This window comes from Styela clava, chromosome 12, assembly GCF_964204865.1.
Source record: "Styela clava chromosome 12, kaStyClav1.hap1.2, whole genome shotgun sequence".
In the NCBI taxonomy this organism is placed as follows: Eukaryota; Metazoa; Chordata; class Ascidiacea; order Stolidobranchia; family Styelidae; genus Styela; species Styela clava.
In genome coordinates, this window is record NC_135261.1 from 17,867,280 (window position 1) to 17,884,662 (window position 17,383).

General features: G+C 37.1%; 1 protein-coding gene across 1 annotated transcript; it reads right to left on the reverse strand.

Annotated features, from left to right (window-relative positions):
- Positions 1 to 218: 218 nt before the first annotated feature.
- On the reverse strand, positions 219 to 5,017 carry LOC120329377 (uncharacterized). Its single transcript, XM_039395984.2, has 6 exons — positions 4,765 to 5,017; positions 4,102 to 4,222; positions 3,234 to 3,390; positions 2,717 to 2,924; positions 1,038 to 1,158; positions 219 to 854 (listed from the first exon to the last, which is right to left on the reverse strand). Exons 1-6 carry the CDS (start codon positions 4,877 to 4,879, stop codon positions 656 to 658), a joined length of 921 nt encoding a protein of 306 aa, XP_039251918.2. The 5' UTR covers positions 4,880 to 5,017; the 3' UTR covers positions 219 to 655.
- Between the last annotated feature and the right edge of the window lie 12,366 nt (positions 5,018 to 17,383).

Here is a 17,383-nt window from a genome sequence, read left to right on the forward strand (position 1 = left end):
AATTAAGTAAAAATACTCCAATCTCCAACAGGTTTCAGTGTGCATATATTTTAGGGGCCGTATACACAGAACGTAAAGATGCTTTTTGTATTAAATTCACAAGACTTCATTATCTCTTTTCCATACCTGAAGTCGACATATATATAATGCCAAGTTCTAAAACCTATTACTGCCCATTAATCTCAAAATTACACCGCCCTATACTCAAATAGTAAAAGTTTTACGGAAGAAAAATGTCGAAATTTATTAATTAAACAAAATTTTGGTAACACAACACATACAACTCAAAAGACGGCTATCTTAAACAATCTAGCAAGGGGATATTGTTTTGTAACTCTATCAACAAAATATCTGAAAATAATATTCTAACATTTGTTGAAGCGCACGAGACGTTGCATTTCAAAAGGAATGTTCACAAACCTGGACTACACAAAAATATCCTATAAGATTGATTGTTTGCTAGTAACCCACTTTTTTATGAAACAATTTGATTGATCAATTATTTTGAGAACCATTAGAAAAAACAATTTTCAATTTTTTGCAATTAAATTAAAACGAAGCTGCCTTGCACTTATAACAACCTATATACAAATTGTATGTGAACTATTTACATATAAATCAACTTGAATATCAAGCAAATCAATCCTCAAATAAATCATCTTGCACTACAGCTGGCACCCAACCTTGTCTGCCAGCGTCCGCGCTCATTAATTTTGAGCTGAAATCTCAAGTGGGCAATATTATATCGGCATTTCGTACTGCAATAAGTCTTCTGTAGACCCCGGTGAACACGGTTTCCTAGTTCGTTAAGGCTGACATGGACTAAGCTTTTGTTGAATTTGAAGACTTTAGAGCTGTCAAAAAATACACATCAAAGGATATTAACAATTTGAGGGGTGGTACTTTGATGTCAACAAAAGGGAAAATTTAACGACACATTGCGTGGACTAGAAAACATTTACGATAATAATAACATTAGCCTATTTTATATCCGGTAGAGGAATCTACTGTTGCATAAAATATTCAACCAAACTCACCTTATGCATCGAACCTTTTCGTTGTAAGAGAGGTCTAAATATCGAAGGTTTGTTAGAAATTTGAAAGTATCTGAGGTTATATGTTGAAGATTGTTGTAGCTTAGATTGACATCGTCGAGATCTAGAAATGAAAAACATACGTGTTTAACAAAAAAGACAACTCGAACAAAACAAAGATAAGTTTTTACAAATCATATGGAATGTTAATTTTTTTTTAAAATAACTTATGATGTACATGTTGGTCTGTAGCTGACATGGGCAAACTACGGCCCGCGGGCCAAATCCGGCCAGTTGGTTAATTCAATCTGGCCCGCCTGATGCTGCCACAACCAAACTAAACCTTAAGTTTTATTTTTCAGCTGAAAAATAGCTTAAGGATTTTGTTAAGATTACGATTAAATTTAGGTTTATTGATTTCCACTTTTGCTTTAGTAACACTGTTAACATTGTACATAAAATGTAACTTTTTACGTCACACTCACACGGCCGCCATTCTAGGTGCGGAAAATTTGGCCCCTGGTCCAAAAACCTTGCCCACCTCTGGTGTAGAGTGACCCAGACATGGGCAAAGTACGACCCGCGAGCCAAATCAAGCCCGTTGGGTAATTCAATCTGACCCGCCTGATGCTGCCACAACCAAAGTGAAACCAGATTTTGATGTTTCAGCTAAAAATAGCTCACGGAATTTGTTGAGATTGCGGTTAAATTTAGTTTTCGCAGCACGAGGCTTATTGTTGTCCCCTTTTGCTTGTAACCCTGTAAATATTGTTCATAAGATGTAACTTTTTACGTCACACTTGCATGGCCCGCCGAACCAATTGGGCACAATTTTGGCCCCTGGTTCGAAAACCTTGCCCACCCCTAGTCTAGGCTCTAGACCGGTAGGGTCGGTAACCTTTTGTCGCTCGCGGGCCAAAATTGAGAAAATCAAATCTGGGCGGGCCGCACATATTTTTTTAAGAAAGATAAAAACCGAACGTGTGGCTGATGATCACATTTTTTTTACACGGGTCAGAAGTTGAAATTTTAGATTTTAAATAGCGAGCGAACACTTCGACGACTCGGGGTGGAGCGTTACAAATGACATATAATGTCACACTTGTATAATGTGATTGTTTTTTGTAATGTTCATTTTCGAAAATAATTGTTCGCACACATATGTACTTCTAGGCATCGATGTGAATTTTTTCGCATGGTATGTCAAATATGGATAAAGATTTCATTCAAGAAATTACTTTTTATAAAAATTAAGCAATGACACATCTATCGAATAAAAAATGGATTTTATTCCCTCATTGCATCTGAAGAAATTCGCAGCCGCCGTTTTGTCGCTGAATTAGATTGAAGCATCGCGGGCCGGATTATTTTACTTCGCGGGCCTAACAAGGCCTGCGGGACGTAGGTTGTCGACCCCTGCTCTAGACTCGAGATAGCTTTTATATAAGATGTTTCACGTCTTTGCTAATTAATTGAATAGCCCGGATTGCGCAATACTTTTAGTTGATTGTTGCAACAAATTGTTTTAAAACCAGATGGTATTTGACAGAAAATGCGTGTATAGTCCAACGTGTCACATTTTTATGCTACACTTCATTTTTCTCCATTTACAATTTTCTCTCCATTTTCAAGTTTTGTGGTACAAAAACTATGTTCAGTTATCTAGTAGATTGATCGCTTACTTGGCGTTCTTTTGAATAGGTTTGCCGGAATTGATTCTAGTCTGTTTCCAGTGAAGTCGATCTTCACGAGATTCGGATTATTTTCGAAGAAGTTTTCCGGTATTTCGGTGATATCGTTCCAATTGAGATAAAGGTCCTCCAATAGAGTGTGAGCAGAAAGAAAATCTGACGGTAGATGATTCACGTTGGAAGAAGATAGAGTTAAAACCTTAATATCAATAGTCGAAATTTAAAAAAGTATCATCGACATCCATTCCATTTATAGAGTAATGTATTAGTTATTGTGATGTAAAATTGTATGATTAAGTTAGTTAATTAGGATATTATACAATATCATATTTTAAAAGAAGCTACATCATTGATGGCAGACTCTGCGATATAATAAAGTAATTTCGGACTAGTTGACTAGGCAGTTTTGGAATTCATTCTGAATTATCGCAATAATGCGAAGTGCCTCCACCAGTCACATGTGAAGTATTTAATAACCGCTTAAATCGGAAGATTGAATTATATTTACCTTCAATTGAGTGAAATATTTCAGGAAATTAAGTCGAATTTCTGGCAATTTGTTTCGGAATTTGCTGAAACTGAAATCAATCGACTCTGTATCCGATTTTGTCGCAGTCAGCTCAAAATTCAAGATGTCTCGATTTCGACAATCCAACATCTTTAAACTTGAAAAAAGAAAAAATGAGCATGTGATAAAACAACAATAAAATATCATCAAAGTCAAAAGCTGAAGAATGACAATTGATCTCCATCTCATGTATATATCATTTTTTGTTGTAAATTTTTTGAATAATAAATTTTTTGTAAATAAAAAATGTATCAAATTCTCTCACTAAAACAAATAAATGCTTAGTAGCTTTGTACCTCGCCGTTTATTATGACTGTAACATAATAATAGGATGACATTGTCTAAAAGCCCTATCTATTGAAGTAATTGTGGAGCATTTTTGGTCGAAACTGAACATTCTGGACGTGATTGAGGTGTTCTATCATACACATTTGTATACTCTTATATCACTCACATAAATTGATTACAAATTTTAAAAAAATGTATCACTTAGGTACTGATTTTGTTGTGAACTTTATTTTCAATATTTGTACGAGAATGAGTATTGATAACGAGCGTATAATTATACGTAACATATCCCAATTCAACACTGAAACCAAGGTACTAAAATGAATCGGTTCAACCTATTTCAATTACAATTACACGAAATTGATATATTATAACCTCGATTGTTTGAGTAATCGTTTCACGTTACCTTGTATTTAAAAAATAGCCAATCTGTCACATCAACCAGCTCACCCAGTTTTGCATCTACGGATACGGCACGTTCGTTAACCTACAATGATATCTTAAATGACAAATCACATACCTTGCAACTTTCGAGTCAAATAGCTTGCCGAATGCAACTTCATCCACGTAACAACAATAATCGAAAGGATATTTCGTTTGTCTGAAATATCCTAATGGACATATTCCAGGTGAAACGCATCCTTAACAAGGAAAATCGGTCATCAAATAAAGAATAAGGTATCAAGGTAAGTGTGTGCTAAATAATCATCGTCTGCTACCTTACAAATTGTTCGCTTGAAAGTGGATTTGTAAAAATGATAAACTTCTTGTTACACAGTCTATGCCACAGTTAGTGGGGACTGAAACAAATTTATGCTAGGGAATTCAAATTAAATGGTATTACAAAGTCTATCTCGAATATTCGCATCCAGCAGAAAGTAAAAAAATTAGGTGTTGAAATAAAAATAAAAAATTTTTGTTCATAAATTTTATCCAAGTAAAAATTTAAGGCGTTTTATTGGAAAGCGTCACTCGGGATCTAAAGGTATCCAGGATGAGAAAGTAAACTTTATGTTTATAAGTCACCCGTTGACGTACCTTATAGAGATTGATGGAGCAGACCGAAAACGATCCGATTAGTCTAATAGTGTAACCATAAATTGAATTATACATACATACATTGAAGATATTTATTTTGTGAAAAATTTGTGGAGTTTTGAAGGAATATTAAACGTGCACTTACCTGCACTACATCGATTTCCAGGTATTGGGTCTACGTACACGCTGTGATGTTGAGATCTCGCTAATGACACCACTACCAACAGCACAAAAATCTGACAAATTCCCTCGCAAAACATATTTCAGTGCCTTTTGAAGAATAGGCTATCTGCTTATAGCTAAAATTTACCTGTGTGTAAGCAGCCAACTGTCAATGAAATGATTGTTAGTCGCAACGCAAATGAGAGTTAGCTATGAAAATGTCATAAATAAATCTCGGGGCTGATTTGTATCGGTCTTGTTGACGCCACAGTTTTACATAATACATGACGTAGCATCTTACATTCGATGCCATGTTTCTGAATCATTCTCAATAGCACTATTGTTCGGTGAAACAATATTGGGTACAAATTGTATCGTTCGGAATTGGCTGGTCTTTCACGCAAGTTTCGGGTTCCGGTTGTTTTCGAGAACGCGGTGTTTACATCACAAAACTGGTTGCAATCATCTACGTATTTCATCTATTTTTATAGTTAAGCGTCATATATAGCCAGACTGACTGAGTATGTTTATGGGGTGGGTATTGATATATATATATGGCCAATTGTTTTCACCAATCTTGATCGGTGCTACAGACCTCCTTACTTTTCAAATTACTTACAATGTGCAACATGTTGTCAGTTCATTCACTGCAAAAGTCGCTTCGTTTTTAAATATTTATTTCTCTCGCTTTCCATTGGCGACCTTAAAAACAAATTCCGGAAATTGTAGAGTTGTTGGTGGAGCCATACTTCCGAAAACTGATTTATTTATTATTCCTAGTATTAAATTTTCGAAATTCAGAATTCAGAAATTTCCGGTGAGTGATAAAAGAACATTACATTCACATTCGAATCTTTTGAAAAAATGTTTGTTAAGTATACCGCTTTTCGATTATTTTTAGTATAACATCCGCTTTAATCGCTTTTAAATTAATTGATGTAAGCATTGCAAAACAAAAACAATAAAATAGGATCTGTGTGACATTTGAAAATATGAACGCGAGTAGTTGGGAACGAGTTGTGTTTTCAAAGAAACTTCATTGAAAATTTTCAGATCGGACATCTTTTATATACTTTCACTCTACCCAATTCACAAATTAATTGTTGAAATCAATATTTTGACCAAGTTTGGCATTGTACCTTTGAAGCAGCAACGGCCGAAAGCGTCGGTTTTTAAATTAAATCCCGTATTACGTATTTGGCGTCTTTTTTTTCAGGGAATTGAAAATTGTTACAAGTGTAAATAAACATTGTTTTGTTCATACTCTACTCTTCACAGACAGAAGAGCGCAAACGAACAGCGTTTTGAAACGAGTGAGAAAAGCGTTCTAATGATACTGGTACCTGAGTTTCTGTTTTCAATAAATAAATAAAATAATCCGTACATTATTTCACACGTAAACGGTTCTACGATCATCTGACCTTGGACATAGTTTACCAAAAATGATTTTGGCAACCTGTGTTTTAAAGGGTATATTGTTGGACGTCCCTTCTACCAATCCGACAACGGCTACGTGAGACACCGAGAGTTCGGCAATCCTCTCGCACATATTTAACCCGTGACAACGATTTCAACCTTTTCGTGCTAGTGTCAGGCAATACGCTACATGCATACTTTTCCTATTTAGTTAATAGCATTCACGTATGCTGTATGTACAGTATTCTGCTTTCAAAATGCTTAAGAACTGACTAAAATTCCACATTAAGATAATTCATCAGAATATCGAATTAATGAAAACCCGTAAGTATAGGTGTCGTGTTTATTAATTTATTACAATCAGCCCATAAGCACCATAATATGTAGAATTAGGTTCCCGGTTATAATGTGCAATAATATATCTTGTAGGGCTGTAGGTGATTCTGAATCCTCCTGCAATTCATGGAAAATAAAAGTGAGAAAAATGAGGGTCTCGGTAATATATATGCCCCCCTTTGGGCTGGGGCTCAACGAATTTTAGGGAGCGTAAAGAGTACACCAATTTCACACAAAGTCCTATATCTATTGTACTTGTTCAGTATTTTGAATCGAAGCACAATTATTAAAACTAGTGCAAAACATAAATTTCACGATTTTGGGAGAATACATAGGATCAGAGAAGCGCTTTCGCGCGCTTTCTTAAAATGCCGAATTAACAGGGGTCACAGAACATTTTAATATATTGAAAAGGGTGCAAAGCTAAAAATAATTGGAAAGCCCTGGTCTAGTAAAATCAACGGTTCTAGTAAACATTCTTTATCGGTAAACGGATGTGATTTTGTCTGAATTATCTTATTTTCGATCATTTTTACAATGCAATATAGAAGATGTTTATGAAGGTGTGCCATATTCACTTAGTTTTTGAAGTCTTAGACTTAAAATGATAATGAAAGCAGCTCCCTTTTTGTGTTGAATGGTGTTAAAGCAGTGGTTCCCAAACTTTTCACTACCGTTACCCCAAAATCGATTTACCAAAAGCTCAGTTACCCCTTTCATAAAAAAAAAATTTTTAGCGCATAATTCATCAAATTTAATAACGACAATAACATAGGAATCCAAAAGCCTGGGAACAACAATCCCGATTTAATCTCAGTGAGAAGGATGACATTGTTTCTGCGTTATCAAGCGATTGAACCTAGGAAAAGTGGACGACAGACATTATTTTGAATCACCAGCTTGTTTCAATATTTTGTTTTAATGGTCATAATTTTTAAGACATTGAACGAATGGATTACCCCCTGTAAATTGTCAAATTACTCCTTTAGGGGTAATTGCCCCTAGTTTGGGAACCACTGTGTTAAAGGGAATAAATTTGAGTAAGTTTGCGATGCTCGAATATATAAGGCTATAATATATGAAGGCTAAAGCGAAGCAGTAGTTTACCTTACTTTATACATTACCATACCCAGTCTGCTGTAAAGTAAGGTCAAAAAACTTCCGCGTTTGGCGTAGCGCGAAAAAGGTTGCAGAACCGATACATATAATTTTTATGAGGTCATCATGCAAAATTTCAAAGTGAAATCACATAAAGCCCACAGAAAGGTTTTGAAAATAAATAAAAGTGATAGCCTTCTAGCAAAAAATACAATCTTCAACCACCTAAAATATCACAGCAATTAGTAGTTAATGAGAAACGCGATTTTTTTCACATCAATAAGAAGAAAATACCAACAAGAACAACAACATAATAACAAAACAATCACAAAATGTACATTTCGTGTCCAATAAAGGTAGACTGGGTGCTACCTTTTAGAATACACCTTGTACAATACAATATATACAATAAATAATACTATGTACTTTGGTGAAAAGACGCCTAATCGGTTAAGTGGTTATATCGTATTTTACGGATTATACGACGTAGCGGGATACAGGAATGGAGTAGAACATCCACCTAAACCTATAGGATCGAACATTTTAAATGCCGCTAGGCCAGTTGAATCAACAAGTTATTCAACGAAAGATATTTCCTCAAATTTTGATAACATAACGATTCGACGTTTTGCAGGATGGACCTGTCGGCGGTTCTAAGATGCCGAAGAAAACAACAACTCAGTCAGTGAACTTGAAAGCAAACGTAATACAAAACTTAGGAACAGTTTGCAAACGTAGGCTACATTTAAAATGATGGGCAACGAAAAAAAGTATTCGTATAACATGAACTGCTTTTCATTGCTGTACCTGCTGGATATCGCATTTTACACACCCGCATTCTTTTGAAGTTAGCAAGAAGAAACGGTCAGGCATTTTTAACTGTATTGCACCTTGTACACTACAGCACGTTCGCGTTTTCATCTTTATTTTTCTTGGGCACGAATTGTATTTATAGATGTTTGTGTTTGTAATATATATGGGTAAACTGACAAATATATTTTTACTTGTTTTAAACCTTATTAGACGTTTTACCGATTTTTCAAATTTCTGTTGTGTTCATTGTTTTATTCTGTATACGCTTTTCCAAAATGAACTTATACTTAACTTTGTGGGACAGTGGTCAAAAATAACACTTCCGTGTTGCGCCACCTAAGGGATGTAAATTTAAAACTCACGGCCTGTATCATCTCGAATTACAAATTGTTCATGCAAAGAAACAATCTGAGTGAACATGTGGCCCGTCGCTTAATTATCTGTGGCTCGCGTCGCATTTTTAGGAAGGTAAACAAAAAAATTGCATTCAATGTTGTTTTGTCATAAAAATAACCAGAAAAATCATTCGACCTATTGTTACATCACTAATGTCACTGAATTAACTATAGTGCTATGGCTAGCTGAGGCAACTAGCGAAGTCGAATAATGGGCTTGGCTAGTCTAAATTGCTAACTGGCTTTCTATCTTTTGGTCGGCAATATATACTAACAAAATAGGCTCCATAGAAAACTAAAAATCGAATGAGGAGAGACAGACAGAGAGAAAGAGAGATTTAATATTTTGGCACCCAAAATAAAACAGCAGTCATCGTAATAATAGAAATAATACCAATAAAATATTTTAGTATGGACAGGAGGGAGAGATACGACCACGCGTTCAACTCCCCCCTCACACTATTATGTTTAAGATTCACAAATTCAGATGACTAAATGTAAATGTAGAACATTCTAGAATTTTATAATGATCAAATTTTTGTTTGCAAGGGTATGTCAAAAGTAAGATATGAGGCAATTAAATAACAAATAAGAAATGTAAATTACATCAAAATACAATGCAGAGATGAAGTCCATCATTTTCATAAAATATGAATATGAAAAGCACAATTGGTGAGATAAGTTATACATAAATATACATATAAGAGAATGATTTTTAAACAATCCCGAATATGAATGCTAGTAAGATAAGGTGACCATACGTCCTCCTTTTGGAGGATTTGCCCTCTTCTTTCGTTAAAAAATTTACGTCCTCCAAGGACGCTCTAAAATGTCCTCTTTTTTTCGCGGGATAAATATTTAAAATTCTTTTATGATATTATCAACAGCGTTTGATATGTTAAGAAAATTTCAAAGTCAGTAGATTATCATTATACACATGACAACTATCATTATAGATATGACAAGCAATATATTGCGTCGTGATAGCATACACACGGGGTTTATCGTTTTGTTCTGCAATTAGGTGTTACATCATTTCACCTCGTATTTCGCAATTTATTAAAGTTTCTATTTTGGCAGAAAATTACGTCAGAAGATTATGCCCAAAAGAAAACCCTTTTTTTACTAAGGAACTAAGGGAAGAATATCCAAAAGCATCCTCTGAGTCTGTTTTAGTACACTCACTTAGTTTACAATTTTAAAGACATTTTTTGCAGCTTGCCTTTTGAAAAAAATGTTGACAGCAATGTTGACGATGATTAAAAGAGCGGCCAAATAATCCTGGTCTAAAATCTAAATCGATTGTTCTGCAGATGTTCATAATAAAGACAAAGATGTATTATTTCATTGTCGTCACTTCGTCTATTGTCACTTCTATATTTAATCCTAGGGAATTTAGTAGATATATTATAATATATCATGCACAGATGAAATGTGTTTTTACCAAACAATTTGTCCTTCTTTTTGGATTTGAAAGTATGGTCACCCTAAGTAAGATATATATCAAGTGGAATGATACTAATGTAGAATTTTTTATGGCCAAAACACAATTACAATGTTAAGTATAAATTAGTGTTAGGTTAACCATAGGGGTGTAGGTGTACAACTTGAAAGATTTGTTTTAGAATCGATAGCGAGTAATTGGCTTACAATGGACACTCTGGTTAGCATGCCCAAATATACTAGTGCGAATTTTTTTTTACATTTCCACAAAATGTACTGTAGGTTTGGTATTAGTCTAGGACTATAATGATGAATTATCAGACATGGAAGAAATACTGTATTCAATGATACGTAAGACCATGGTCAAGCCACCACGAGTCTTATAATATATATATATATATATATGCAGTGGTTAAATCCAAATTTTTGTTCAGCCGGTTCCATCACAAAAGTCATATTTTTCAGTCGGTTCTGCTACAAAAAGTCATATTTTTTAGGAACTTTTCTTGAGATTAAAGTAGTAGCAAGAACAGGATGCAAGTCCAGGTTCCAGCGAATGGTGCGAGTCGGCTCAATCTCATCACTGCTAACAGCAACACGAAAGGGCAGCAGTCGTCTCATGACTTGTACTCATGACGAACAATTCAATTTTCAGACAAACAATCACAAATAGAAAATTACTACAATTATAAAAATTAACATAATGTATAACTGTTAGGTGCAAACTTAATCATTTCATATTTCACAACATCACAAAAAACACGTGGGCTACTTGAAAATCGGTGTGTCCCTATACCAGGTATGGCGAACCTTTTTTAAGAGTGGGTCAAAAATTATAATTTTATCGCGGAACAGAAGAGAGTGGGTCACAGATATTTAATTCACGTTTGTATCTATAAGAAACTTCTTAAACGAATCTTATAAGCTGGTGTTGGTGTAGTTTTGGGCTTTACTTATGCAGAACTTCTATCAGGGACTTTTCATGGCACTCGGTTTTATGATATTGGAGTACGAAAAAAACGCATATGAATTACCAAAAACGTTTAGGATGATGCGTTAAATTATTTTACGGTTCTAGTGTTTGGAGGTAATTCCGCTTTGATAGTGTTATAATTTTCGATCAGCTTCCAACCACATTAAGCGACTTTTAAACTGCCCCATTGTTATATCAGATTTCTAGATTTTTATTTCAAGTCTGAAAGTTTTTGTTTTCACAACGGCATTGTAGGCGAGAAACTAATAAAATGCAAAGTAGCATCTATTTCCTGTATAACCCCTAAAAAAAGTCTGCAGATGCACTTCCAAAAAAGACAGGCGTTGCGAGAAATGAACAACCTCCCTCAATAGTATTGTTATTTCATAAACGATGTCAGGTCCAATAGCTGAATAACGGTACACAGCGGTGCATACATGCGTACAAGATTAGGGGTTTGAAAATTACCATACCGGCCCGAAAATCAACATTTTGAACATGCGCGATCGCAGCCCTCCCTGACTGTCCAACTGACGGTACATTATAATAGTTTAGTGATTGTTAGATTAATTTAAGGCCGGTTTTATCAATTTTTATCACTGATATGTTAGCATTTTTTTTTATTTTTTTCGTGCCTTCGCTCGCCGGGTCACAAATAAAACGCGGTGGGTCACTTTGTGACCCGCGGGTCAGTGGTTTTTACGAGTGTTTTGGAGAGCAGACATTTAAAAACTGATTCCCATGTTCAAAGTTCTCATTTTCACCAAGATATCTGATTAACCACGTGAGGCTCACATGTACTGATAGCTAATTTTAGCTAAGTCTATCGCAGCTTTTTCGGGACTAATTTCTGGTTATTGAACTAAACTAAAGCTCCACGGATGACATAATGAAAATTGAATTACTTGATTCACAACTAATTTTTGTAAATAGAATTTAAACCTGGCAAATCACACAAAAACGAGCGAATGTTTACAACCATTGCTCGAATATCAGTCTGAATGAAGAAGTGTCTGAGCGACTGCACAAATTGCCATTGTTTGGTCATTTTGACTTATCGCTTGTTGGTGATTGTTACGAATATGAACAAGAAAACAGACGCTCGGGAAACATCTCCCGCATCTACAACAAAAATTTAGCAAAACGTTCATATGTACCGTACATTTCGTGTCCAATTTTTCTGGCGTGTTCTGTGTGCATAGAATAATGATACACTCCCGCATACTACCCGTAGTGCCATATTTTGGGGGGCTGAAAAAGATTTGATTTAGTATAAAATCTAAATTTCATCGTTGAATAATTCACTTTCATTTTGACTTACGACCTCTAGATATCTTTATCGAGCGTATTTAAATCAATTCACATGAAGTATTAACTATAGTACAAGGCCAACCAAGTTAAGCAATCTAAGTAAAATACAATCTAAAGAACAAGAACGAAACAGTTAAAACATGCAATGAAATATAATGTAATGTTCATCTCCACCCTCCAGCAGAGGCGCAGAGTCTTTTAAATTAAGAAATGTTTTGTTCAGTTCAGTTAACATTATAGTTCTCCTCAAGTCGTCCTGGCTTGTTGTAGGGCTGTAACCTCTGAAGCGCCCTAGGCAATCTTGGAGCTCTGCTGGTTAGCGATGGGCTCACATGATGACTTGGTTGTATTTCCACCGGAGTGTCTTGAGTAGTTCCTGCATTATGACTCCCAGAGTTTCCAATGTCTTCATCTCTCTCTCCGCTGGGGGGAATTGTTGGTGAGAATGGCATGATCGGCGGAGGCTGAATGATGATGCAAGGTCGTATAAATCGTCTGTTTTGTATAGTCACTCTTCCCGAGCCATCTACTCTGATTTTGTATTGTCTGTAAGGTAGGATTTCTACAATTCGACCAGTCCTGTTCCAGTGTCGTGGCTTGTTTGGGACTTGTGATTGTATAACGACTGTTGTCCCAACTGACAGTGGAGGGAGTTGTCTCGATGTGTTGTTATATTTGTCGATAATGATGTGATGGCGGTTAGCTAGTTTCTGCTCACGTTCCCCTGCAGATATAATCCATTGTGGATGGGGACGGTAATGCTGTGGATTTGTAGGAACGTGATCCCGCAGTTGTCTATGCAGAAGTATCTGAGCTGGGCTGAGATCAATGTCTTGCAGAGGAGTGTTCCTGTATTGTAGGATTGCCTGTGCTGCCTTATTATTATTCAGAGAACCGTCAGGCGATGTGCTATCACGTATGATCCTCTTGGCAGTTTTAACTCCGAGCTCTGCCCGTCCATTAGATTGTGGGTAAGATGCTGAGGACTTTCGATGCTTTATTCCCCAATCAGTTAAAAAGTTCTGGAATTCGGATGAGGTGAATTGAGGTCCACCGTCTGAGTCAAATTCTTCTGGTGCTCCATAGGATGTGAATAACCCACGACATGAGTTGATGAGCTCTTTAGTGATTGATCGATGTGGTGGGTAATGAAAAATACTGATCCAACCACTAAATCTGTCTACAACAGATAGGTAGCAGTGGTTCCCCAGTACAAAGTAGTCGGCGCATATGTGTTGAAAGGGATACTGTGGCGCCGGGCTCGATATCATTGGCTCTTTAGTTTGAGATGGAGCGTATTTCGTGCATGTGAGGCATCCAAATCGAAAGTTTCGGATCATGGCGTTCATGCCCGGCCAATAGACTGATTGGTTTGCTCTTGCTTTCATGCCTGTGATCCCTTGATGCGCAGAGTGTAGTGACCTCAGTATGGTCTTGCGAAGGGGAGTGGGAATAACTATGCGAGAGTCCATTAGTATTACATTGTCTTTAGTTGATAGGCGATCTCTCACACCCCAATAATCCCGGATTTCAGGCGGTGTCCCATGTCTTGTGTTAGGGAATCCATTCTCAATTGTTTTGATGAGTATGTTGTAGCTTTTGTCAGACTTTCCATGGCTTCTAATGTGATCCAGGGTCACAAGCGCATCGTCATCATTTATTGAGTTGATGACAGATTGTTGAATTGCGTGAACACGAGCTTCGCACTGCTCTGTTGTTGTTACTTCATCAGATGATGGGTCATTTCGTGCTATGTCCATCACTGCATTTTTCGTATCTGTTATTTCCAAGGCTGTGGGATTGCGTGATAAAGCATCGGGTGCTTTGTGCCATTTCCCTGGGCAATGCTGCATTGTGAATCTATATCGCAGGGTGTGTTCTTTCAAGTTTTGTATTCGAGGATTTTTAATACTATCCAGGTCTCGATCTTTAAAGATTCCCAATAAGGGTTTGTGGTCAGTGGACACAATGAGGTTTTGGCAACCTAAGGTAAACATTCGTGCGTGTTGTAAGGCCCAGGATACTGCTAATGCTTCTCCTTCAGTGGGTGAGTATCGACTTTCTGTTGGCGTGGTGAACCTGGAGTTGGCATAAACCAAATGCCAACCATCTTTGCAGCAAATAGGAACTTTATCGATCGAGCAATCACAGTATTTTTGAAGAAGAACGTATCCGATCCCATCTTTGCTCCAGTCACATTGGAGGCAAGTTGCACGTTTTGTGTCAAAGGAACGTATGCCCTGTTTAACTGTCTCACACAGTAATTGTTTTGATGTTTCAAATATTTTTTCCAAAGCTTCATCCCAGTAAAATTTTGAGTTTGGCTTTATGAGTTCACGAAAAGGTAACATTATTTCACTTATTGAATAAGCCCATGAAACTTGATTAACTAAACCAAACCAAGATCTGGCTCCAGTGATGTCTTTAGAGACTGGGAAATCTCTAATTGCTTTGAGAAGTTCTGCTGATGGTGTTATGCCATCTGGTGTTATGTTGTATCCTGCGAATGAGATTGTGTCTCTGCAAAATTTAAATTTCTTTGAATTCAGTACAATGCCATTTGTTGCGCATGTTGCTAGGTAATCCCAAGTGTGGAAGAAGGCTTCTTCTATATTTGTATCATATAGTAGCGTGTCGTCAACGCATTTTACTTTGCGAGGTGTATTGTTTATAATATCATCATAACGTCTTGTGTATGCATCTCCAGCTGCAATGAATCCTTGAGGCATTCGTTTGTACATGTATCTTCCCCATTCAGTTATGAAAGTCGTTAAATGCTGACTTTCCTCATCCAGTTCTATGGCGTGATATCCATCTACAGCATCCAGTACGGTCTTTTTAGTTTTAGGAGGTATCTGACATGCCAGTTGAAATGGTGTCTGACAATGATGAGTTTCTCTCAATGACTGGGAGTTTAGGTGCTGGAGGTCTATAGTACGTCTGGGTGTGCCATCCTTCTTTGCAATTGTTACCATTCTGCTGCACCATTCAACTGGTTGCCCTACAGGGACAGGTTCTATAATACCCCTTTCTACATCTCTGTCTAGACTGGATTTCACTGCTTCTTTCCAGTGGTATGGTACTGGAATAGGAGTATGATGTGCAAATGGTTGAGCATCAGACTTTAGGTGAATGTGGGCTGGGGGTGCATTCATTTTTGGAAATGGTGTGACATTGTTAAATGCAGTGTTTGCAAATTCCGCCAATAATGACATTTCCAGTCGGGGGACGTTCGTGTCCATTGGTGGGAATGGCAAATTTCTTGGTCGTTTTGGTAATTGGCCCAATGAATTCTCACTAGTGGGGATGTCTGCTGTGCTAATTTTTGCCACGTTTGCTCCCATTTCCATAGGGTAAGGAAATGCTTTAGAAAGGATTCTGGTATCAATGCAGCCTTGGCGACTGAAGTACATACGATCCACTTTGTTACAAATGTAAACTTGTTGTGTGGTAGAGTGTCCACCAATTACAAATTTGACCGGCAGCCAGCCGAAGCAAGTCAGTGTTGATCCTCCAACTGCCGTCACTATCTTATGACATTTAAGCAACTGATTTTGTTTGATTTGCATGCTCTGCAAATGCTTTGGGCCAGCTAAGCAAATGTTTGCTCCACTATCTGGGAATATTAGTACCGTGCATGGTTTCGAGTTGCGATTCTGAGGAAATGGATGTACTGTTGCTTGAATTTCATCCATTCCATGTTGTCCTGTAGTAAAGCAGTGACGTTTTTCGTTATAACGTACATGAGCTAGTAGGGCATTAGCTTCTGCTTGTGGTTGGTTTTTCTGGGGCTGATTCACCTGTCGGCAAACTCGAGCAAAGTGATTGAGCTGTTTACAGTTGGTGCAAGTTTTCCCCCAGGCAGGACATTTTGTTGAACGGTTCCTTGAACCTGGAAATCCGTGAGATAGACTTCCACAACCTGCGCATGGCCTTTGCGATTCGCGGGTGTTTGGTGTTTGTTTGTTGTAAGTTTGTGCCGCATATACTTCTGCGGTTTTCTGAAGTTTTGATTGGTCTCTTACAGCGGTTTCAAAGGCTTCTGAATGTTTGATAACATCTTCTAAAGTCTTAAATTGGTTGGCCTTGGCGAGCAATTCAGTCTGGAGGCTTGTGCTATGGACACCTCTGATGAATTGATCTCGAACGTGGTGTGACGATAGGTTGTGTTTGCATTGAGGACAAGAAAATTCACAGTCCACTGCTACTGACTTCAGTCTGGTGATGAATTCCTGAATAGATTCTGTTTCTGTTTGAATTATTGCACCAAAGTTCATGCGATGAACTGTGGGGTTTGAACGTTGTGTAACAATTGTTTCAATTGCTTTAAGAATATCCTCTTCATCGAGACTGAAAAAGTCCGTTACTGTGTTGATTATGCTTGTTTGAACTGCTTCATCGCACATGTTGTATAACTGGGAACTGTATTGTTCATCAGAAAGTCTTGTCATTTTCTTAAACACTTCCCAATCTGTTTTGAATTTTCGAAATTGAGGTCGTGTCATGTTTATTTCTATCCGCGGCATTCTGGGTGGAGGAGGCTTTATGATATTAGAGTCATTTCTTGGTGCATCTATTGTTTGTTGTGTGTGGGCTTCGAGTGTCATTTTTGCTTTGCTGTGGCTGAGGATGGCTAAAATATCCCCAACAGCTTGGATACCCAAATCAGACAAATCTGTTTTAGATAGATTAGGAAGTGTGACTTCAGTTATACGGTTTTCCATGAATTTTCTAGAATATATTGATGCTTCCTCCGCAGGTATTTCAGCTGATATGAAAAAATCTCTCCAACTGTCTTCTGTTCGCAGCGCCATATT